Source organism: Ranitomeya imitator, chromosome 4 (assembly GCF_032444005.1).
Source record: "Ranitomeya imitator isolate aRanImi1 chromosome 4, aRanImi1.pri, whole genome shotgun sequence".
NCBI lineage: Eukaryota > Metazoa > Chordata > Amphibia > Anura > Dendrobatidae > Ranitomeya > Ranitomeya imitator.
Window position 1 is genome coordinate 588,997,730 of NC_091285.1, and position 25,511 is coordinate 589,023,240.

The following is a 25,511-nucleotide window of genomic DNA, read 5'->3' on the forward strand; positions in this document are numbered from 1 at the left end:
AGCAACAAGGAAGTAAAGAGACTGAACAGATTTAAGCTGCTTTCATATTTTAATCGATCAGACTTTTACAGAGGCAGTGATACCGAAAATGTTTTTTTTTCTTCAAATTTTGGTATGTCTCCGTTTTTTAAAACAGGGAAGTGGTTACATTTTTTTTTGTAATATTTTTTTTTTTTACTTTTCTTTACCTTTGGGGATTTGGTCTGATCACTTGTAATATAAACTGCAATACTGTACAGGAATTGCATTATATAGCTAAAATCACAGTTTTCAATGAAACCTAGCCAGGAGTACTGAAATGGCAGCTACGGCGGCCTTCAGAAGGCACCCTGTTGTGAATTCTGTTATCGAACTCCCTCCTGTGGTCATGAATGGTACTTCGGCGAGTTCTGTCCATGGACTCCCTCTGGTGGCTGTGAGTGGAGCTGCTGCTTCTGAGGTTCCTTCCACAGGTGACGTAGTTTATTCTTTGGCTGGCTGCTCTATTTAACTCCACTCAGATCGTTACTCCATGCCAGCTGTCAATGTTCTTGTACTGGTTCAGTTCGCTCTTGGATCTTTCTGGTGACCTGTCTACTCCAGCAGAAGCTAAGTCCCTGCTAGTTAATTATTTGTTCATTGTTTTCTTGTCTAGCTTGCTATCATGATTTTGCCTTGCTAGCTGGAAGCTCTGGGATGCAGAGTGGCACCTCCGCACCGTGAGTCGGTTCCAAGGTCTTTTTGCACACTCTGCGTGGTCTTTTTGTAGTTTTTTGTGCTGACCGCAAAGATACCTTTCCTATCCTCAGCCTGTTTAGTAAGTCTGGCCTCCCTTTGCTGAAACTTGTTTCATTCCTGTGTTTGTGACTTTCATCTTAACTCACAGTCAATATATGTGGGGGGCTGCCTTTTCCTTTGGGGAATTTCTCTGAGGCAAGGAAAGCTTTATTTTCTATCTCTAGGGCTAGTTAGCTCTTAGGCTGTGAAGAGGCGTCTAGGTAGAGTTAACTATGCTCCACGGCTATTTCTAGTGTGTGTGATAGGATTAGGGGTTGCGGTCAGCAGAGCTCCCACTTCCCAGAGCTTGTCCTGTGTTAGTTTAACCATCAGGTCATTCCGGGTGCTCCTAACCACCAGGTCCATAACAGTACAGCTGGCCCAAAGTATTAATGCATCTCAATAGAGGGATAAGAGAAGTTCTGAGACCATTTTTTTTCTCTGCAGTGTGTTTTATCTTTCTTTTTCCCTTAACCTCTGGGTGGTTCAGGACACAGGTGTAGATATGGACATTCAAGGTCTGTACTCTTGTGTGGATCATCTCACTGCAAGGGTACAAAACATTCAAGATTTTGTGGTTCAGAATCCGATGTTAGAGCCTAGAATTCCAATTCCTGATTTGTTTTCTGGGGATAGATCTAAGTTCCTAAATTTCAAAAATAATTGTAAACTGTTTCTTGCTTTGAAACCCCGCTCCTCTGGTGACCCCGTTTAATAAGTAAAAATCATTATTTCTTTGTTGCGTGGTGACCCTCAAGACTGGGCATTTTCCCTTGCGCCAGGAGATCCTGCATTGCATGATGTAGATGCGTTTTTTCTGGCGCTTGGATTGCTTTATGATGAACCAAATTCAGTGGATCAGGCAGAGAAAATCTTGCTGGCTTTGTGTCAGGGTCAGGATGAAGCGGAGGTATATTGTCAGAAGTTTAGAAAGTGGTCTGTGCTTACTCAGTGGAATGAGTGTGCCCTGGCGGCAATTTTCAGAATGGGTCTTTCTGAAACCCTTAAGGATGTCATGGTGGGATTTCCCACGCCTGCTGGTCTGAATGAGTCTATGTCCTTGGCCATTCAGATCGATCGGCGCTTGCGGGAGCGCAAAGCTGTGCACCATTTGGCGGTATTCTCTGAGCATAGGCCTGAGCCTATGCAATGTGGTAGGACTTTGACCAGAGCTGAACGGCAAGAACACAGACGTCGGAATGGGCTGTGTTTTTACTGTGGTGATTCCACTCATGCTATCTCCGATTGTCCTAAGCGCACTAAGCGGTTCGCTAGGTCTGCCACCATTGGTACGGTACAGTCTAAATTTCTTTTGTCCGTTACTCTGATTTGCTCTTTGTCGTCCTATTCTGTTATGGCATTTGTGGATTCGGGCGCTGCCCTGAATTTGATGGACTTGGAGTTTGCCAGGCGCTGTGGTTTTTTCTTGGAGCCCTTGCAGTATCCTATTCCATTGAGAGGAATTGATGCTACGCCTTTGGCCAAGAATAAGCCTCAGTACTGGACTCAATTGACCATGTGCATGGCTCCTGCACATCAGGAGGATATTCGCTTTTTGGTGTTGCATAATCTGCATGATGTGGTCGTTTTGGGGTTGCCATGGCTACAGGTCCATAATCCAGTATTGGATTGGAAATCTATGTCTGTGTCCAGCTGGGGTTGTCAAGGGGTACATGGTGATGTTCCATTGCTGTCAATTTCGCCTTCCACTCCTTCTGAAGTCCCTGAATTTTTGTCGGATTACCGGGATGTATTTGATGAGCCCAAATCCAGTGCCCTACCTCCTCATAGGGATTGCGATTGTGCTATTAATTTGATTCCTGGTAGTAAGTTTCCTAAGGGCCGACTGTTCAATTTATCTGTGCCAGAGCACGCCGCTATGCGGAGTTATATAAAGGAATCCTTGGAGAAAGGTCATATTTGCCCGTCGTCATCTCCGTTGGGAGCAGGGTTCTTTTTTGTGGTCAAGAAGGATGGTTCTTTGAGACCTTGTATTGATTACCGCCTTCTTAATAAGATCACAGACAAATTTCAGTACCCTTTGCCGCTGCTGTCTGATTTCTCTGCTCGGATTAAGGGGGCTAGTTGGTTCACCAAGATAGATCTTCGAGGGGCGTATAATCTTGTGCGTATTAAACAGGGCGATGAATGGAAAACAGCATTTAATACGCCCGAGGGCCATTTTGAGTACCTGGTTATGCCATTCGGGCTTTCTAATGCTCCATCTGTATTTCAGTCCTTTATGCATGACATCTTCCGAGAGTACCTGGATAGATTCATGATTGTATATTTGGATGATATTTTGGTCTTTTCGGATGATTGGGAGCCTCATGTAAAGCAGGTCAGAATGGTGTTCCAGGTCCTTCGTGCGAATTCCTTGTTTGTGAAGGGGTCAAAGTGTCTCTTTGGAGTTCAGAAGGTTTCATTTTTGGGTTTCATTTTTTCCCCTTCTACTATCGAGATGGACCCTGTTAAAGTTCAGGCCATTTATGATTGGACTGAGCCGACATCTGTGAAGAGCCTGCAGAAGTTCCTGGGCTTTGCTAATTTTTACCGTCGCTTCATCGCTAATTTTTCTAGTGTTGCTAAACCGTTGACTGATTTGACCAAGAAAGGTGCTGATGTGGTCAATTGGTCCTCTGCGGCTGTAGAGGCTTTTCAGGAGTTGAAGCGTCGTTTTTCTTCTGCCCCTGTGTTGTGCCAGCCAGATGTTTCGCTCCCGTTTCAGGTCGAGGTTGATGCTTCTGAGATTGGAGCAGGGGCTGTTTTGTTGCAAAGAAGTTCTGATGGCTCAGTGATGAAACCATGTGCCTTCTTTTCTAGAAAGTTCTCGCCTGCTGAGCGCAATTATGATGTTGGCAATCGTGAGTTGTTGGCCATGAAGTGGGCATTCGAGGAGTGGCGACATTGGCTTGAAGGAGCCAAGCATCGCGTGGTGGTTTTGACGGATCACAAGAATTTGACTTATCTCGAGTCTGCCAAACGGTTGAATCCTAGACAGGCTCGATGGTCGCTGTTTTTCTCCCGTTTTGATTTTGTGGTTTCGTACCTTACGAGCTCTAAGAATGTGAAGGCTGATGCCCTGTCAAGGAGTTTTGTGCCTGACTCTCCGGGTGTTCCTGAGCCGGCGGGTATTCTCAAAGAGGGGGTAATTTTGTCTGCCATCTCCCCTGATTTGCGGCGGGTGCTGCAGAAGTTTCAGGCTGATAGACCTGACCGTTGTCCAGTGGAGAAACTGTTTGTCCCTGATAGATGGACTAGTAGAGTTATCTCTGAGGTTCATTGTTCGGTGTTGGCTGGTCATCCTGGAATCTTTGGTACCAGAGATTTGGTGGCTAGATCCTTTTGGTGGCCTTCTTTGTCACGGGATGTGCGTTCTTTTGTGCAGTCCTGTGGGACTTGTGCTCGGGCTAAGCCCTGCTGTTCTCGTGCCAGTGGGTTGCTTTTGCCCTTGCCGGTCCCGAAGAGGCCTTGGACGCATATTTCCATGGATTTTATTTCAGATCTCCCTGTCTCTCAAAGGATGTCGGTCATTTGGGTGGTTTGTGATCGCTTCTCTAAGATGGTCCATTTGGTACCCTTGTCTAAATTGCCTTCCTCCTCTAATTTGGTGCCATTGTTTTTCCAGCATGTGGTTCGTTTGCAGGGCATTCCGGAGAACATCGTCTCGGACAGAGGTTCCCAGTTTGTTTTGAGGTTTTGGCGGTCCTTTTGTGCTAAGATGGGCATTGATTTGTCTTTTTCTTCGGCTTTCCATCCTCAGACAAATGGCCAAAGCGAACGAACTAATCAGACTTTGGAAACATATCTGAGATGCTTTGTTTCTGCTGATCAGGATGATTGGGTGTCCTTCTTGCCTTTGGCTGAGTTCGCCCTTAATAATCGGGCCAGCTCGGCTACTTTGGTTTCGCCGTTTTTCTGTAATTCTGGTTTTCATCCTCGTTTCTCTTCAGGGCAGGTTGAGCCTTCGGACTGTCCTGGTGTGGATACTGTGGTGGACAGGTTGCAGCAGATTTGGACTCATGTGGTGGACAATTTGACATTGTCCCAGGAGAAGGCTCAAAGTTTCGCTAACCGCCGGCGCTGTGTTGGTCCCCGACTTCGTGTTGGGGATTTGGTTTGGTTGTCGTCTCGTTATGTTCCTATGAAGGTTTCCTCTCCTAAGTTTAAGCCCCGTTTCATTGGTCCGTATAAGATTTCTGAAGTTCTCAATCCTGTGTCATTTCGTTTGGCCCTTCCAGCTTCTTTTGCCATCCATAATGTGTTCCATAGGTCGTTATTGCGGAGATACGTGGCGCCTATGGTTCCTGTTGTGAATTCTGTGGCAGAGCTCCCTCCTGTGGTCACAAGTGGTACTTCGGCTGATTCTGTCTATGAGCTTCCGTTGGTAGATGTGAGTGGTACTGCGGCTTCTGAGTTTCCTTCCTCAGGTGATGTGGTGAAGTCGTTAGGTGCTGCTCTATTTAACTCCACCTAGTGCTTTGCTCCTGGCCTCCAGTCAATGTTCTAGTATTGGTCTTGCTTCCTCCTGGATCGTTCCTGTGGCCTGTCTGCTCTGCATAAGCTAAGTTTTGCTTGTGTTATTTTTGTTTGCTATTTTTTCTGTCCAGCTTGCTTAATTGGTTTTCTTGCTTGCTGGAAGCTCTGGGACGCAGAGGAAGCACCTCCGTACCGTAAGTCGGTGCGGAGGGTCTTTTTGCCCCTCTGCGTGGTTGTTTGTAGGGTTTTGTGTTGACCGCAAAGTTATCTTCCTATCTTCGGTCTGTTCAGTAAGTTGGGCCTCACTTTGCTAAATCTATTTCATCTCTGCGTTTGTATTTTCATCTCTACTCACAGTCATTATATGTGGGGGGCTGCCTTTTCCTTTGGGGTATTTCTCTGAGGCAAGGTAGGCTTATTTTTCTATCTTAGGCCTAGCTAGTTTCTCAGGCTGTGCCTAGTTGCATAGGGAGCGTTAGGCGCTATCCACGGCTGCTTCTAGTGTGGTTGGATAGGATTAGGGATTGCGGTCAGCAGAGTTCCCACTTCTCAGAGCTCGTCCTATGTCTTTTGGTTATTGTCAGGTCACTTTGTGTGCTCTGAACTTCAAGGTCCATTGTGGTTCTGAATTACCTAATCATAACAGGTTCCCTCCGTTGATCCTCCTGCCCCGGTGTTGGTCGAGGGGGAGTTGGAGTATGTGGTGGAGAAGATTTTGGATTCTCGTATTTCGAGACGGAAACTCCAGTACCTGGTCAAGTGGAAGGGTTATGGTCAGGAAGATAATTCCTGGGTTTTTGCCTCTGATGTTCATGCTGCCGATCTAGTTCGTGCCTTTCATTTGGCTCGTCCTAATCGGCCTGGGGGCTCTGGTGAGGGTTCAATGACCCCTCCTCAAGGGGGGGGGGGGTACTGTTGTGAATTCTGTTATCGAACTCCCTCCTGTGGTCATGAATGGTACTTCGGCGAGTTCTGTCCATGGACTCCCTCTGGTGGCTGTGAGTGGAGCTGCTGCTTCTGAGGTTCCTTCCACAGGTGACGTAGTTTATTCTTTGGCTGGCTGCTCTATTTAACTCCACTCAGATCGTTACTCCATGCCAGCTGTCAATGTTCTTGTCCTGGTTCAGTTTGCTCTTGGATCTTTCTGGTGACCTGTCTACTCCAGCAGAAGCTAAGTCCCTGCTAGTTAATTATTTGTTCATTGTTTTCTTGTCCAGCTTGCTATCATGATTTTGCCTTGCTAGCTGGAAGCTCTGGGATGCAGAGTGGCACCTCCGCACCGTGAGTCGGTTCCAAGGTCTTTTTGCACACTCTGCGTGGTCTTTTTGTAGTTTTTTGTGCTGACCGCAAATATACCTTTCCTATCCTCAGCCTGTTTAGTAAGTCTGGCCTCCCTTTGCTGAAACTTGTTTCATTCCTGTGTTTGTGACTTTCATCTTAACTCACAGTCAATATATGTGGGGGGCTGCCTTTTTCTTTGGGGAATTTCTCTGAGGCAAGAAAAGCTTTATTTTCTATCTCTAGGGCTAGTTAGCTCTTAGGCTGTGAAGAGGCGTCTAGGTAGAGTTAGGTACGCTCCACGGCTATTTCTAGTGTGTGTGATAGGATTAGGGGTTGCGGTCAGCAGAGCTCCCACTTCCCAGAGCTTGTCCTGTGTTAGTTTAACCATCAGGTCATTCCGGTTGCTCCTAACCACCAGGTCCATAACAGCACCCTACTGTGTCGCAGGGGGAGGATGGGATTGTGTTGCTTGGGTGTGTTAGAAAGGAAGATTAGATTGGAGTACTCTCTGATCGGTAGTCACCTTAAAAGCCACGATCATGAACTGGTGCTTTTACAGGTAGATAGATGCCTACTGTGTAACAGCCGGCATCTCCTGAGCCACCCCATTCACCCGCACCAGACATGAACCACTGATGTTTGGCAGATGTTAAATACAGTGTACTGAATGACCTGCTGACCTGCATAGTGGCTTGGGAAAATATTTCTAGATTAACTTCTAAAATAATTTTGTGTTTTGGAATGTAGACTGAAGACATTAGACTTGTTTTAGGTACCTTGACATGGAAGTTTGCCAGGGAGATGTTGGTTTGCCCCGTTGTACAGCGGAACTTCAGTCGCTGATCAGTATGTGTGTTGACCTCTTGTTCTTTCCGGTCTCTATCTGCCTTGTGATTACCTCTTCCTCCATCTCTTCTTTGGAAGGCTGTGCAACCTAGACCAACAAAACTGTTGGGCATGATGAGGAAGGCCTCTAAGGCAATGTTTCGTGTGCTCTGTGGAAGAGCAGAGAATTAAATTATTAAGCACATAAAATAAATAAGAAAATAATAAATCACCACCGTATGAATGTTTGTGGATTCCAATCTCATACCACAGATAGGTCCTGAGAGTCACTGCTCAGAGTGAGCCCTGCAATCTTCTCCACTGTCTGGACAATACTGCTACAAGCTTTGTCCTCCACCTGGGCCATCCACAAGATATGGTCGTCCACCATCATCATGTTACTGGCCATCTCCAACATAACATCTGCAAGCTGCAGAAAGAATAACATTTTCAGCTAACTTGATATTTAATATTTTCTACACCTTCGAAATCCTTGAAACTGTGATACAACTTACATCTTTCACTTGGTCAACTAGGCCAATAAATTTTTCCATCATCTGAGCCACATAGATGACATCCATCAGGTCAGAGAAGTTAGCGGCCTCTGCTGTATACATCCGCAGCTGGTGAGCCAGCGTCAGCACGTTAGATTCATTCATTGGCATCTGGAGAGTAAAGTGAGATTTAATACATAATAATGTCCTCTTCCTCTCTGAAGAAATAATTCGCATATTTAGTTTCCCAGTGGAGCATGCAAGGCCTTTAAGTCTCCTCATTAAAGATCAGTATTTTTCCTTCCAGGATTTTCTGTGCGTTTATATCTGCAGCATGTGAATTCTTTGTGTGTTTTTGATCCATTGAATGCACAGGAAAAAACACACTAAGAATGCTTGGGGTTTTTCTGCATCTCTAGGCAGCATTTTTGCTGCCAAGAGATCGAGAAGCCTTTCAGAAATTTCTGCAAGCAAAAACTCAACGTCCGAACAATACCTTATGGTATGTTCACACAGAGCTTTTTAGCAGTGTTTTTTTTCCACATGAACAAAGACTGCTGGCAGGAAAAACAATGCATACTTCACACCCAATTTATCTGTTTTTCATGCATTTCGCTGCCAGTTTCACTCCCGGAAGAAGCTGGCAGCAAAACGCGCGTCGGGGTGAGGGGACGCCTGGGCATCTCCAGTGGCAGCTTTGACTCTCAGGTAATAATCTCTAATCACACCTATATCTTCATGTCTGATGTCTGGCTATTAGGAATGTGTTAGCGGCCTTTGCTGCATCCATCCAAGATCTTTGTCAGCATATACTTCGGACATTAGGTTTTAGTGTTTATACCTGAGCTACATTCTAACCACGATAGAGTGGCAATTTGGATATTGGGGTTTACTCTGCATGGTAGGGAGTCACTGTACGAGTATGTATCTTTTTGGATCTCCATCATTATCCCTCCATAAACCTCCCACCCCATTTTACGTACTTTCTCCCTCCTGCTTTAGCTCAGCGTCTCCTACGGCATTTCTGCTTTTTTATATTGTATGTTTTTAATGTTTATCTTGGAATAAAAATAACTTTGTAATATTATTTTTGGATCTCTTCTTTTTCCCCATATTTATTCATATATGGGATTGTTTTTATACTATAAAAGGTTGCGGCTTTGTCCGCACAAAAAAACACAGAAAAAAAAATGTAACAAAAACACAATGTGTGAACGAGCCCTAAGGGTGGAGCAAACTAAGCACATTTTCAATCTGATTATTTGCATTTTACAGTGTCAGTGTTATGCATGAGTTTTTAAGAAATCTGAAATATGTATGTTTTTTTGCCTGCTGTTCCCTTTCTTCTTGCGCCTGTTTCTGAGATATAACCCTTTCTTCTCTGTATATAAATCTAGTCTTATTAACAACCTGGTCACGGTCCTCAAAAAGACTCCTATAGGGAAGAGCTGTTGACCACGCCCACTTGGCTAAAATGACTAGATAGTATACTCCGGGATGAGGGGGCTGTATCTCAGGAATGGAGAGGTGCAGGAATACAGATTATATAATGACAGATCCAGGAGAACAACAGGTAAGAAAACAACATATTAATGGCAAGCGACAGGCCCTCGTCAACAACAATATGAATGAAAAATAGAAATGTCCCAACATAAGGCGACACGGGATGTAGTGATGTCATAATATATAGTTTGTGCGTCCAGCATTCCAGGCCTGCTCTACTCACAGACACAAAGGTGTACAGCACCCTGGTGATATCGTTCTTGTACAGGCAGTTGGAGTAGTTTCCTTCCTCCCACTGTCCCGATCGATCACACCGGCGTGAAGCTTTCTTCTCCTGTCCATTGGCGGAGACAGACATGAACGGATACTGTAGGCAGGGCTGGTAGGACGTGATACCGGCCAGTGTGCGGGGCCACCTGTGGATACATCAGCAGCATGGTAGTGAATGAGGACCATCATAATTGGAGATTGTGGTGGAAATAGATTAAACCACTCCAACTAATATTCTAATGTATATTACCAGACATTCCTAGGTTAACGAGCAAACAATGAAATCTGGGCTGTGAGAGGAACAGGACAAAAATTGACACCACTATGGAAGAAATTTTCACTATGGTTAAAATCGAAAGTTGTTCTCTGTCTAAAGGCCCCCATACGCCAATGTCGGCAGGCTCATCTGAGAGTCTAATGTGTATGGGGCCCTACCAACACTCCTATGTGGTCAACATCAGGAATAAAATCGTCCAAGTTTGAAATTTTCATCTGATAGTCAATAGTCCATGACAGATCATTCCGTGAAAGAAAGCTGCCACTTGTCTGTCCTTCACTGCATGACAAGTCTGAATGATTGGAAGGGCCAACATGGCCTAAAACGCGAACGACTGCATCGGCATTATGAACATTTACCAGATGATCGCAGATGGTCAAAGATCAGATCTACCAAAGGTGACCTTGACACTGGCACATCATGTGTGACACTGGACAAGTTATCTGAACGGGGTTAGCATCAGGTAGAGACCTATCTCTTCTTACGCTTGTACGAGGTTAACGCCTTTGGACCAACCTCGAATAAGCGGAAGAAGTGACAGAGCAGCAGCCAATAGCAGTCACTGATTGGCTGCAGGGTTCACGTGGCATCACAATGTCATACATGTCCTGAGAGACCTGGCGCCGACGTCACCGGAATGGTTCTAGGTTCATTCAAAAAAGGGGCTGTATAGGTAGGGGACAGCCCTTTTTAAAGAGGTTGTCCACTACTTTTTCATTGAAGATCTTATCCTAAGTGAGATAAGTCTTTTCTTAGAGGTTATCAAGATGGTCCGTTCTGAGTCATGATAGCCTTAGCACCATCTGTACTTTTATCCTTAGCCTGTATTCTTGTGGCATGCCGTCCCCAGCTGACCTGAACATCCTTGTTAAGATCAAGTACACAAATGGTAGCATATGTCATACGATGATGGTCCTGGGCCACCAAGGTATGTCATAGTAGTCACCAGGGAGTAGACATTACCAATTGTTACTAGATGACATGGGAGAGATTTTCCTGACTGATTGTGTGAAATAGAACAGATATTTCTTGGTTCTGACATGACTGTATTTATACATAATGGAAAACCGCTTTGATTGTCTGTTACTCAGAAGAATCTCAGAGCTCTGGCGAGATCTTAAAGGTTTGAGATGGAAAACTCTGATCAAGAGAGCTGGCGGCAGAGCTTTGTGGGATGTTACTGATTTCAAACTGATCGTTTTTCCTGCAGAGCCCAAGTAAATAATACATGGAGCCCTGGAATGTCTGGAATAAATCAAAGTAAATATGTAATGGTGCCAGAGCTGCGCGGAGCTGCTACAGTGGTGACCGCCAGCAGGGGGCCGGGCTGGAGCGAAGGACATGTTATGTAGACAAACGGCCATGATAGCGTTCATTACAGAAGACAGCAAGCAAGAAACACCCAGGACAAGGCACGCTGCTCATTGCTTTTACACGTTTTCTACTTTACTGACCTGAATGAGTATTTAGCTTCTCACACACCCGTATCAGGCCACTGCACGGCCAACGTGTGGATGAGCCACCACTAGGGGGAGCATACTGGATACATTGAGCTCCATATTAACACAGCTCCCCCTAGTGGTGGCAGAATTGTATTAGTTAAAGGCAAGAGGTCAGCACGTTTATACATATGGAAGTTGCGGTATGGCTGTATAGGTGGTTGTACTCCTATAAAATGTATATATATTTTTGTGTGGTGATCTAGTGTGTGAGTCATGAGATACCTGGAGTCAAAATCATATGCAAAGAAGGCTGTAAGTGCACTGGGGTGTGTCTGTGCACTTGAAAGTCATCTACAGTGCACTGACACCGCCCACTGCACTCCCTGCCTGCTTTGCATATGGCTTATACTCTGGATTTGTCATGACTAGCTCCATTACATTTCAGCAAAAAGGGTATCAACTACATTGCGGATCCATCACCTATACCGCCATAGCACTACCTCCTACATTATTATTTCCTTGTATATTCTGTTTAGGAGACTTTGCAGCAACCAATACAGAGATATGCAGAAAGAAATACACTGATTTCGCATTTTTGTGCTTCCTTATTCTGTGTTTCGTGCGATGTAATAATCTGGAGCATTAGATACTTTTGGACATGGTGTCCCCTTCTGTTCTTAGGGGGTCAGACCGCCGAGGCCCCTAATGATCCTCAGAATGAAGCGGATGCATGAATAATTTCACGCCCTGTACATTTCTAACTTTACTCCAAAAGCGTTTTACAGAAAGGTGGGTGGCCAGGGTGCCACTATGTAGGGGAAGAAGTGGTACACCAGACCCACATAATCAGAGAGCGAACCCTGGCGTCAAAATGCACATTTAGGGAGCTTGGAACGAAAAGGGGACAGCGACAAAATATACAGCATGGCGAGTTTCAGCTAATATCCGCCCAGAAGGACAGGTCTGAACACTGCCAAGTATGGTACTCATGCTTAGGAAGAACAGCGCTGTAGGATCCTCCCGATAGGAGAGCACTGCCGGTGAAAATGATAAAGACTCGGCACTAAGACCCACTTGGGACAGGCGCAGTGTCGTTTTTCACATAGTGGTATTTTGGTCAGTGCTTAAAGGGGTATTCCCATCTCCAAGCTCCTATGTCAATATGTAGCAGGTGTAATAATAATAATCTTATCAAATACCTCCAATTAGAAATGTAGTACAGTTCTACTGATTACCTCATGTATAGGGCATTGGTTACGACCACTAGCAACTAACTAACTGTCACTATGAGTGGACGTAACCATGGATACCTAAGCTACTACAATGCCCTGCACATAGGATAAGCAATATAGCTTATCAGAAGAACTATACTACATTTCTAATTGAAGGTATTTGCTAATATTGTTATTTTTACACCAAGTACATATTGGGATAAGATCATGGACATGAGAATACCCCTTTATGTCAAAACCAGGAGGGAAGGGGAGCACATTCCTCCATTATAGTTTTTCTCTCTGTAGGTTCCACTTCTAGTACTGATTCACAATATGGAGGCTTCATGTGTATGATGTTATGTTTGGGACACGATGAACAACCATGAAGCCAGATGAATCCATCCGAATTCCATAGTGGGCCCCTAAGAATGTCAGCACCTGGTCTACGAACCCTGTCGCACGTCCAACACGGCCAAAGGAAGATAAAGCGGGATTTGATGTAACATCTGGTAATAGCTTCTGCCTGGATATTAGCTCTGCAAATCTCTCATTTCCCTGGGTACCTACTCCTACATCCTCCTCTGTTTCAGAAGGCACAAGAAAGGCGAGCGGCGGGCGGAGAGGGGAGCGGCTAATTGAAGCCACATTGGCTGCACCGATAATTTATATTCCATAAAGCTACAGCGAGCGTTTGCTCTGCACGGCACACAGCCCTTTATTCTACGGCCAAGCCAAATTCCAACACCTTGAGTTTTACGCCCCGCGCGTTCTGCCAGGACCGACCATGTGAAAGGAGCCTTCACTAGGAGGCCAGCTAATGGCTCACAGATGGGATCGGACCTGCCCGGTTTAACACCTCCAGTGCCAAAACCAGGCTCTCCGCAATCTAGAACTTCTATTAACATCCAGGTGTCCAATATAGGATCTCTTCAATCATACTTCTTTTTTATGGCGGGGGTCCCCTGAGAGTAAATCGCTTACCCCAATCTTATGATAAACCACCACAACAGCGTTATTACATTCCTTTTGTCACGAGAGTTCATATAGTAAGCCTATGCCTGCACAGACTATAAATATTTTGCAAATTTTCTGATCCTTTGTCCAATTATTTCCCCAAGACTAACCCTATGATTCACTGTGTCGTAAAATAAAATGGCTTGTAAATGTGGCAATGACCCCTCTCCGGCACTGTCAGTATATTAGCACCTATGTTCTGTCGCAGGGATCACCATCATCTAATATTAGTGCCAAACAAATGAATGTGGCGCACGGAAGAACAGCTATAAAATACGTATTACTACCGCCATGGCTGAGGTCACGAGATTCCTAAATGGCAGTGTTTGCTAATCTGCTATATGGTTCCAATTACTGGGTCAAGCATGGAATTAGTAATGTATGGGAGTGACCAAACTGTTGTGTCTCTTATTTACCATCGAAAAAAACCTCAAAGCCGTGTCCCTTGTATAGCAGTATTACATCAGGATATTATGAGAAGCCGCCCTTCCTTCAGAGCCGCCTTAGGCGCAGGATTTTAAGGGGATCTGCCACCAGGTTTTTCCTATTTATTCTGAGAGCAACATAATGTAATCTGACTATGAGTCACTTACTCAACATCTTGCTGTAGTTATAATACAATCAGTGTCTTCTCAGCAGGAGATTATGACTGGGTGTCACATGCAAGGCAGTCCACCTAATATAGCCCCGCCCCCATCACTGATTGGCAGCTTGCTGATAATATACAGGGCACACAGGAAGCTGCCAATCAGGGGTGTGGGTGGGGTTATACACCGCTCAGCAGTCACAGCACTGCTACATCTACAACAGATAAAACAGGGATTTTATCAAAACTGCACCAAGCAGCCTAGTAAGTGACATATCACTGGAATCAGGCTTTCTGTCCCTATATCATGCTGCTCTCAGATTCCATAGCAAAAAAACTGCTGATAGATTCCCTGTAATGACAATAGTAAAACCCTGGAGATTGCTTCAGCCCTTTGGTAAATCTGTGCTGTATGGGGAAGACCTCGTGCACATTCACATCACCTGGAGGGAAAAAGAGACCAACCTAATCTTGGAACTGTATATGAAACTGTGTACTTTTACCTGAAGTCACCACACCTACTAATGCTTGGGACGCCCCTGTATCTGCTCTGTAAGAAAAGTTTTCGCTATGGCAGATCTGGCCTTTGCATTACACGCTGGGATCCTGGGTTCAAATCCCACCAAGGACAACTGTGAAGAGTTTATATGTTCTGCCCGTGTTTGTGCAGGTTTCCTCCGGGTTCCGTAGTTTCTGCTCACACTCCTAAGGCCGGTTTCACACGTCAGTGGCTCCGGTACGTGAGGTGACAGTTTCCTCACCTACCGGAGACACTGACTCACGTAGACACATTAAGATCAATGTGTCTCTGCACATGTCAGCGTGTTTTCATGGACCGTGTGTCCGTTTGGACAACACGGAGACATGTCAGTGTTCATGGGAGAACACGGATCACACAGACCCATTAAAGTCAATGGGTCCGTGTAAAACACGTACCGCACACGGATGTTGTCCGTGTGCAGTCCGTGTGCCGTGCAGGAGACAGCGCTACTGTAAGCGCTGTCGTCCCCCCCCCCCCCCGCGTGTGGTGCTGAAGCCCCATTCATTTCTTCTCTCCAGCAGCGTTTGCTGGAAAGAAGGAATGAATAATCTTTTTTTTTATTTATTTTTGTTTATAAAATAAAGTTGCCGGTAATCTGCCCCCTCCCACCCCCTGTGCGCCCCCCCGCTGGCATTAAAATACTTACCCAGCTCCCTCGGCGCTTACATGCTCTCAGCGTCGCTGCTTGTCCTGTATGAGCGGTCACGTGGTCCGCACATTACAGTGATGAATATGCAGCTCCACCTCCCATAGGGGTGGAGCCGCATATTCAAAAGCTATAACTTTTGTATTTTTCCTCTGACGGAGCTGTATCATGGCTTGTTTTTGCGGGACAAGATGTTGTTTTTAGCTATACCATTTTTATTTACATTTGTGATTTTTATCATATTTTATTCTACTTTTTGTTTGGTGGTATGATAATAAAGCATCAGGGTTTTTTACGGTGTTCACTGAATGTGTTAACTAGTGTGATATTTTTATAGTTCTGGTGTTCCAGATATGTGTACTTTTTTCATAAAAATATTTATGGATACAATAAATTATGGGTAAAATATATATATATATTATATTTTTACAACTTTCTTTCAGTTTTTTACTTAGTCCCACTATGGGGCTTTGACTTCCTGCTCTCTCATCACAGTTATAAAACATAGCAATGATCGTACATTGCTATGCTTTAAAACTGTCAGTGCTGCACGGATACAAGTTAGTTCGATCATGCACTGCGCATGATCTAACTAATTTGCTAGTGCCTGGTGACCCGAATGTGGTCATGACATAGGGTCACCATGGGCACGATCGGGCCCCCTGCGATCGGAGGCCAGAGGGGGCTCACTGCCTTCTAAATGCTGTGATCGATATCAGATGATCATCCAGCGGCGATCACGCACGAATAACCCCTGTGTGTGCAAAATCGCCATAACACATCCAAACGTCCAAGGTCGGTAAGTACTTACTGGCTTGGACGTATGGATACGTCAAAGGTCGTGAACGGGTTAAAGAGTAGCCATTGTTTTAATTTTTACTTCTTAAATTAAGAGTACACATGAAAAATCTTGGGGGGGGGGTGAGACTTTAAGTGACCATTTTTCCTGATGTCTCGGAGCCATTTAATGGCAGTCTTCAGATTTCTCAGTTTTGAGGTTAAAACATTAGTAAGCATGGCAGGTATCAGGTGCCTTGGGAACGACCTTTTCGGAAGCAGATGGATTGTGTGATATCAGATTTATGGCAACAATGATGGCGGCACAGTACCTGAAGTCTCCTCGGTTGTTGGTTACTCTGTCAGCTGGACAGTATGATGCTGAAGTTTCCAAAACCACCAGCTCCACTTTCTTGCTGATGTTGCCATATTCAGAGGATACGCTGCACTCCCACTCTCCGTTGGCAGAAAGCAAGATGTTGGAAAGGATCAGGCCACTGAGAAAATAAGGAAAGAAGGTCAACTGAGGTGTCATCTACAGTGGAGGCATGGATATGGATTAAACATGTATTGTAGCTACAGTTAGGTCCATATATATTTGGACACAGACAACATTTTTCTAATTTTGGTTATAGACATTACCACAATAAATTTTAAACAAAACATTTAAAACTGGATGACGGGTTTGGGAGTTTCAGCTCCTTAACATGTGCCACCCTGTTTTTAAAGGGACCAAAAGTAATTGGATAATTGACTACAAGACTATTTTATGGACAGGTGTGGGCAATCCCTTCGTTATGTAATTCTCAATTAAGCAGATAAAAGGCCTGGAGTTGATTTCAGGAGTGGTGCTTGCATTTGGAAGGTTTTGCTGTGAAGTAAACATGCGGTCAAAGGAGCTCTCCATGCAGGTGAAACAGGCCATCCTTAAGCTGCGAAAACAGAAAAAACCCATCCGAGAAATTGCTACAATATTAGGAGTGGCAAAATCTACAGTTTGGTACATCCTGAGAAGGAAAGAAAGCACTGGTGAACTCATCAATGCAAAAAGACCTGGGCGCCCACGGAAGACAACAGTGGTGGATGATCGTAGAATAATCTCCATGGTGAAGAGAAACCCCTTCACAACAGCCAACCAAGTGAACAACACTCTCCAGGAGGTCGGCGTATCAATATCCAAATCTACCATAAAGAGAAGACTGCATGAAAGTAAATACAGAGGGTTCACTGCACGGTGCAAGCCACTCATAAGCATCAAGAATAAAAAGGCTAGACTGGACTTTGCTAAAAAACATCTAAAAAAGCCAGCACAGTTCTGGAAGAACATTCTTTGGACAGATGAAACCAAGATCAACCTCTACCAGAATGATGGAAAGAGAAAAGTATGGTGAAGGCGTGGTACAGCTCATGATCCAAAGCATACCACATCATCTGTAAAACACAGTGGAGGCAGTGTAATGGCTTGGGCATGCATGGCTGCCGGTGGCCCTGGGTCACTTGTGTTTACTGATGATGTGACACAGGACAGAAGCAGCCGAATGAATTCTAAGGTATTCAGAGACATATTGTGTGCTCAGATCCAGCCAAATGCAGCAAAACTGCATACTACATACTACAGATGAACAATGACCCAAAACATAAAGCCAAGGCAACCCAGGAGTTTATTAAAGCAAAGAAGTGGAATATTCTGGAATGGCCAAGTCAGTCACCTGATCTCAACCCAATTGAGCAGCATTTCACTTGTTAAAGACTAATCTTCAGACAGAAAGGCCCACAAACAAACAACAACTGAAAACCACCGCAGTGAAGGCCTGGCAGAGCATCAAAAAGGAAAAAACACAGCGTCTGGTGATGTCCAAGACTTCAGACAGTCATTGCCATCAAAGGGTTTTCAACCAAGTACTAGAAATGAACATTTTATTTAAAATTATTGAATCTGTCCAATTACTTTTGGTCCCTTTAAAAACAGGGTGGCACATGTTAAGGAGCTGAAACTCCCAAACCCGTCATCCAGTTTTAATGTGGATACCCTCAAATGAAAGCTGAAAGTCTGAACTTCAACTGCATCTGAATTGTTTTGTTTAAAATTCATTGTGGTAATGTCTATAACCAAAATTAGAAAAATGTCGTCTATGTCCAAATATATATGGACCTAACTGTACATAAGAAGAGTATAGTAATTAGTAATCAGTAATTAATACACGGAATACTCTCCAAACACCACAGAAAAGATCAGCCATAATCTAGACGTTTCTATCACAGATTTGTATTTTCCCATCTCTCCCTAAGTATATTTTCCCTCCTTTTTAAGAGACCAGCTTCTAGATGAGTTTTTCATAGCAAATTTGTATGGTCTAAAAGATGTGTCAATGTAATTCTCATTAATTATTTCCTATAAACAAGATAACGGAAGGGGAGATTTGAGAACAGCACAGCGAAGCCTCTCAAGACTCCAATGGCCAGAGCAAAGACAAATTATTCCCATCTCAGACATGAAAGGTTAAGATGGGAATAACCCTCTAAGCGTTATATTCAGGCTTTAAAGGGAACCTGTCACCTGAATTTGGCGGGACTGGTTTTGGGTCATATGGGCGGAGTTTTTGATTCACCCTTTCCTTACCCGCTGGCTGCATGCTGGCTGCAATATTGGATTGAAGTTCATTCTCTGTCCTCCATAGTACACGCCTGCACAAGGCAAGATTGCTTTGCGCAGGCGTGTACTATGGAGGACAGAGAATGAACTTTAATCCAATATTGCAGCCAGCATGCAGCCAGCGGGTAAGGAAAGGGTGAATCAAACACCCGAAAACTCCGCCCATATGACCCAAAACCAGTCCCGCCAAATTCAGGTGACAGAGTCCCTTTAAAGGGAACCTGTCATTTCCCCAATTACTATTAACTTTGAGAATGTAAGGGTAATGTACAAATTAATAGGATTCCAATGCTGTCCTGAATGCTTACTGAAAGCAAAGCCACAAGGAGAAAATAAACTTTATTCCTCCCAAGAGTCGTCGGCTTTCAGTCATAGAGGCTTTCTGGCACAGTTATAGTCACTAATCCGTACACACTTGGCGGTGGCTATCAGCATGCCCTGGCACTGTGCAGCACATCTGTGCAGAGTGAAATGGCAATCAAAGTACTGGGGTGGACTTACAACCTTGACTAATAATGCTGTGAGCAGTGACTGAAGGCACGCCACTATGACTGAAAGTCAACAGCTTCTGGTAGGAATAAATGTAATTTTCTCTCATTTTAAGTAAGGCAGATGGACAACATTGTAACACTATGATTCTGAGGATTAAAGGGGTTCTCAACTATTAGGACAACTCCTTCTCAATCTATATGTTTGCCTTTTAAAATAAAAACACTTATACTTACCTCCGATGCCGGCACTGTTCCGGCACAGTGTCTGCACGCGCATTCCTGGGGCTCGCATGAGATTGTTATGTCACCTGAGCCCTGTACCAAATCCATGCCGACTTCAATGTCCCCACCTGCGGATGATCTAACATCAACAAGAAGTCAAGGCTGCAGCTGCTGGAATGGTGCCGGCACTGGAGGTGAGTATAAGTGTTTTTATTTTAACGGGCAAAGATACAGATTGAGAAGGGGTAGTCCTACTAGTGGACAACCCCTTTAACCGTACATCTGCAGAATAATAGTGTTTGGAGTTTCCTTTAACACGTCTTGTTAACACTGACTACATTCAGATTATTGAAGGCCATGAGGTTGTAGAAACTGCCTGATGTAAAGGATGTGCAGCTGATTGTTTAACATGATATGTCTTGTGATAATCTGTAAAAAGTAAAACACAAAGTAAGGGAGACAATTTGAGAAATAGCGATTTTTGTGTACTCACCGTAAAATCCTTTTCTCCGAGCCATTCATTGGGGGACACAGACCGTGGGTGTATGCTGCTGCCACTAGGAGGCTGACACTAAGTGATACAAAGAAAGTTAGCTCCTCCCCTGCAGTATACACCCTCCTGCTGGCTCTCAGCTAACCAGTTCGGTGCAAAAGCAGTAGGAGATCAATAACAACTTATGAGCGTATATCATGTCATATTATATATGAGTATAGCATGTCAGATTATAAAATAAGCATAAGATAATAACAGGGTGGGAGCTGTGTCCCCCAATGAATGGCTCGGAGAAAAGGATTTTACGGTGAGTACACAAAAATTCCTATTTCTCCTTCGCCTCATTGGGGGATACAGACCGTGGGACGTCCCAAAGCAGTCCCTGGGTGGGGACAACATCAGATCAGGCCCTGTGTAAGCGCTACTTACAAGTGCGCCACCCCGGCCTGTAGAGTCCGCCTGCTCAGACTCACATCTGTGGAAGTGTGGGAATTATAGTGCTTCAAGAATGCATGTGGACTGGACGAATTCGCAAGCTTGCAGGCATGCCTTGTCGACGCCTAGTGCCTAGAACCCACGATAGACAGGGAGATAGGCTGACAACTAACACGGAAGGACTCCTGGATGGTAAAAGGAATCCACCAGGCTAACATGGCCGATGAAACGGCTAAACCCTTCCTGTAAACGTCAGGAAGCCTTCCTCTTACCGTCAGGAAGCCCAAGATAAAGTGTCCAACCTTCGGAAGGACGCCGTTCTCAAGACGTACCTACTCCGAGCACTCACTTCGACCAGAATATGGGGAACTCATTCCATTTTGTGGACTGGTCCCGAAAGAGATGAGGGAAGAACTATGCCCTCATAACAGTGGTAATACAATACCACCTTGGTAACAAGGGAAAGGGATGGCCTGAGGACAACCTTGCCTTGAAGGTAATAAGGGAAAAAAGTCTGAACGAACCAAGCAGCTAGCTCCGAAGACTCGTCAGGATGAGGATATCGCAGAGAAAAAAGGGGCGACCTTCCCTGATAGTAAAGTCTGTCCGGATCAAAAAGGAGTCTACTGTAAGACTCCTAGGACCATTAAGGTCCCAATGATCTAACGGTATGCGATAGGGAAGAACTACGTGTGAAAACTCCCTGCGAGAAAGTCCCTACTTGCAGTTTTGTTGCAGTAAGGCGGAAAGCTACAAGCTCCGCAAGCAAAAAACTGATGTGGTCAGTGCGGATCTCGGTGGATCACTTGGGCCCTTTCTGCTTCTGAAAGGCTTTCGGAAGTAGTGTAAGGGGAGTTATGGAAACTGGTACCACGGAACAACCAGAGCATGCAGTGCGATGGCTCTTGGATCTCAAGGCCGAACCACGAACTCGAGTACATTGGCGATCAGTCTGGACACCATCCGATCTACATCTGGAGAGCCCCAGTGAAGGCAGATCTGCTGGAAGACTTCCGAGTGAAGTTCCCACTCACTTGAGGCGAAACCTTGACGACTGAATATGTTTGCCACCCAGAGTTCTACTCCTGGGATATGTACTGCCGAGATCACCGAATTATAGATCTCGGACCATCAGAGAATGTGATGTTCCTCCGCCATGGCGCCTGACCGTGGGTACCTACTAGATGATTGACGTATGGCACAGCCGTGGCATTGTCCAATTAAATTCGGATAGGGTGACTTGCCAGAAGGCAGTGGACCTGCTGTAGGACTACCGTTCAGATCTCCAGAGCAATGATCGGGAGAAGAAGACTGGCATTGGTAGTTACTAATAACCATTGAACCGGGAGAAAGGTCCTGGATGAAGAAGGAGCTCAGAGACTATCGTCTGAAAGTCTGTTTGACTTGCTGAAAACGAGTGGAGCGAAGGAAACTGCTTCCATTGTCGTCACCATTTTTCCTCAGAACCCTCCCAGCAAATCGAATGAAATGAGGGGATGAGTGATCAAGTGTGCGAGCTCCCTGTTGAAGGGCCATGACCTTGTCTCGAGGGAGAATTACCATCCTTCTGGAAGTGTGCAGGATCATCCTCACAGAGGATATCTGCTGGGCTGGAAATGAGGAGAACTTGTCTAAGTTTAGCTGACAGCCCAGGTGAGAGGGTATCGCAAGTGATATAGACTACTTAGCGTAGTCCTGGAAGGGCGGCTAGACAGTCGACCCAACAGGGCCAGACGACCATGCCTCTATGGTGCAAGAGGAACATGACAGCCTCCATGAGCCTTGTGAATACTCTGGGTGCGGTAGCAAGGCAGAAGGAAAAGGTCGTGACTTAAAAATGCTGTTCACGAATGGAAAAGAGAAGGAATTTTTGAAGAGGGTAAGCATCCCGAATGTCGATGGATGCCAGAAACTGTACCTTTTTCTGTAGAAGTAATGGCTGTGCGGAGGAACTCCATTCAAAGAAGGAGAACCTTGTGAAAGGTTGTTAGAAGTTTGAGGTCCAGGATTGGTCTTACTTTTCATTCCCCTTTTTGGGACCAAGATCCCTTAGATCTAGACTGTCCTGGACAACCCTTCCACTGCTGGTTGGGGCTGTAGGAACATACGATCCTTTGTTAGTCTCCCGCTCAAAAGATTTGATTGGCCAGTTGTACTGTTTTCAGGAAAAGGTTACTGGTGTGAATCAAAGTAGTTAAGGTCTCCAGCCAGGAGACCATTGCGCTAGCAATCCATGCGGCGGCTAGGGAGGGTAGAGCGCTGAACCCAAAGCCGCAAGATGGAATGAACCAGATTTGCTATCTTACAGTCCGTGGTATTTTTAATTGATGATACATCGGGCAGGGATACTGGTAGGTATACCACAGGAGAATCTACCCGGTTAATCTGCCAAGCGGCAGAATGCGCAGTTGCATCCAGCAGGTCATAGTCTCTTGCCATCGCCGCTCTCTTTTGACAGTGCAAAGTTAAAAATTAGGAACCCTCGATCCACCATCCTCTTAACAGGGAAGTTGAGAGGGATCATCCGCCTTCTTGCATCCTCTACTAAATAGTGGTGATGCAGAGGGGGTGCTCGGACGCCCAAAAGGGGGCCTGTGTACATCCACAGAGTTCAGGTCTCTGGGTGGACAGGACAGGTTGTCTGGCATTAGGCCTGGATGCAGAAGAGGATACATGGAGGCGACACTCCGTGTGCTCGTCTGTTGATGGTGTGGGGAGATTGGTGCCCTTTAAAGGACCCGTCGCCCTTAAAAATCAGACCAGGCATGGCATCCCACGTAGAGGTTTCTGTTCAGTGAATCGCATATCCGGACTGAATGGCAAATGCTCTAAGAGGGAGTTTAGTCTCCTTATGAGGGACACTGCGTAGTCTAGAGCAGAATCGGAGTCCTCGTCAATGTACAGAGATTGGTTGATGATATAAATAGGCGAGTTCATCCTTTACTAAAGCTCTGGCAAGTCCAGGTCCAAGGCAATATCTGATCCATGTTCAGAGTCTTGTTCTCAGCAAATCCTTGGGGAGAGAGATCGTCAAATGAAAACTTCCGTTTTCTAGATGCCTGTACGTTTCTATAATACTCGCGGCCCCTACTAGCCGACGGATCCCATGTAGGAGAGGGACCATGTATATCGGTCCTTCGAGCACTCCGAGACACAGAGGGATCACGGAGGGATTCAATCTCTTGGTCAGAGAAACCATGGGTTGCGGCAGTGACGAAGTCCACTGAGGGAACTAGGTACTCTGGGATAAACTGGGATCAGCGGCGGAGGGCTCCTGAACTCATTTAGGGTGACCGGCTTCGGATTGGTCATGTGCCTTTTAACTCCAGGCAATACTGGTCATGTGCCTTTAAGACCAAGGAATACTGGTCGTGTGCCCTTAAGACCAGGGAATACTGGCCATGTGCCTTTAAGACAAGGGAATACTGGTCGTGTCCCTTTAGGACCAGGGAATACTGGTCGTGTGCCTTTAAGACTAGGGAATACTGGTCATATGCCTTTAAGACCAGGGAATACTGGTCGTGTGCCTTTAAGACTAGGGAATACTGGTCATATGCCTTTAAGACCAGGGAATACTGGTCGTGTGCCTTTAAGACCAGGGAATACTGGTCGTGTGCCTTTAAGACTAGGGAATACTGGTCATATGCCTTTAAGACCAGGGAATACTGGTCGTGTGCCTTTAAGACCAGGGAATACTGGTCGTGTGCCTTTAAGACCAGGGAATACTGGTCATGTGACTTTAAGACCAGGGAATACTGGGCGTGTGCCTTTAAGACCAGGGAATACTAGTCATGGGCCTTTAAGACCAGAGAATACTGGTCATGTGCCTTTAAGACCAGGGAATACTGGTCATGTGCCTTTAAGACCAGGGAATACTGGTCATGTGCCTTTAAGACCAGGGAATACTGGACATGTGCCTTTAAGACCAGGGAATACAGTTGCAGAGGTGATAAAATCTCGCAGAGAGCGAGAAGCGCCAATTTGGGGGGTGGAGCCACATGCACGATGTGGGCGGAGCCTCGAGACTTCCATGAAAAGGCCCAAGCCGGGGCTAAGTTTCTGCAGCCAGCGGGAGCGATACCAGCGGTAGAAGTGAGGGACGTTGCAGTGGCCGAGAAAACTGAGTGCTTCTGTGCCAGGCGAGAAGCGCCAGAAAAGGGGGCAGAGCCGCCTTAGGGCGCCATAGTGCGCTCCCGGGGTGCGGCCTACACATCGGCTGAAGCCGGTGCTATATTTTTGCAGCCGGCCGGAGCGTTACCTCAGGGAGGTGGGCCACAGGGAAGCCGGAGACTGTTGTGAGTTCTGTTTTTGGGCTCCCTCTGGTGGTTACTGATGGTACTGGGTGACTTGTGTTTCTGCAGTCTCTGGTGTCCACCTGTTCCATCAGGTTATGGGTGTTTCCTACTTAACCTGGCTTTCTTGTCATTTCCTCGCCGGCTATCAATGTAATCAGCGTGTCTGTTTACCTCTGCTCCCTTCGCCTGTGATCTTCTGGACAAGCTAAGTTTTGATTTTCCGGTTCTATGTTTTGTTTTCATTTTGTCTTAGTCCAGCTTGCAGTTATGTGATCCTTGCTGCTGGTAGCTCTAGTGGGCTGAAATTACTCCTCATGTTCCATGAGTTGGCACATGAGTTCAAGTAATTTCAGGATGGTTTTTTGAAGGGTTTTTCGCTGACCGCGCAGTTCTCTTTTGTATCCTCTGCTATCTAGCTTTAGCGGGCCTCATTTTTTGCTGATTCTGTTTTCATCTCTACGTTTGTGATTTCCTCTCATTTCACCGTTATTACATGTGGGGGGCTGCTATTTCTGTGGGGTGTTTCTCTGGAGGCAAGTGAGGTCTGTGTTTCTTCTTATAGGGGAAGTTAGTTCTTCGGCTGGAGCGAGACGTCTAGGATCATCGTAGGCACGTTCCCCGGCTACTGCTAGTTGTGTTGTTAGGTTTAGGAGCGCGGTCAGCTCAGTTTCCATCACCCTAGAGCTTGTTCTGTATTTTTGCTTGTCCTTTTGTGATCCCTTGCCATTGGGATCATGACAGTATAGCCGGCCATAAAAAATAAAAATTGGTCTTCGTTTTGGCTGAAGTAGGAGGAAAAGTAGTTTGAGGTTATTTT

The 25,511-nt window shown here is 45.5% G+C and overlaps 1 protein-coding gene across 1 annotated transcript in view; it reads right to left on the reverse strand.

Moving 5' to 3' along the window:
• The window catches only part of ADGRA2 (adhesion G protein-coupled receptor A2), a 261,166-nt gene that overhangs the window by 11,468 nt on the left and 224,187 nt on the right, over positions 1-25,511 (reverse strand). The window contains exons 8-12 of the mRNA XM_069766496.1: positions 16,438-16,602; positions 9,562-9,754; positions 7,857-8,006; positions 7,610-7,771; positions 7,293-7,511 (exon numbers count right to left, since the gene is read on the reverse strand). Coding sequence (XP_069622597.1) covers positions 7,293-7,511; positions 7,610-7,771; positions 7,857-8,006; positions 9,562-9,754; positions 16,438-16,602 — 889 coding nt within the window. The remainder of the gene's footprint in view (positions 1-7,292; positions 7,512-7,609; positions 7,772-7,856; positions 8,007-9,561; positions 9,755-16,437; positions 16,603-25,511) is intronic.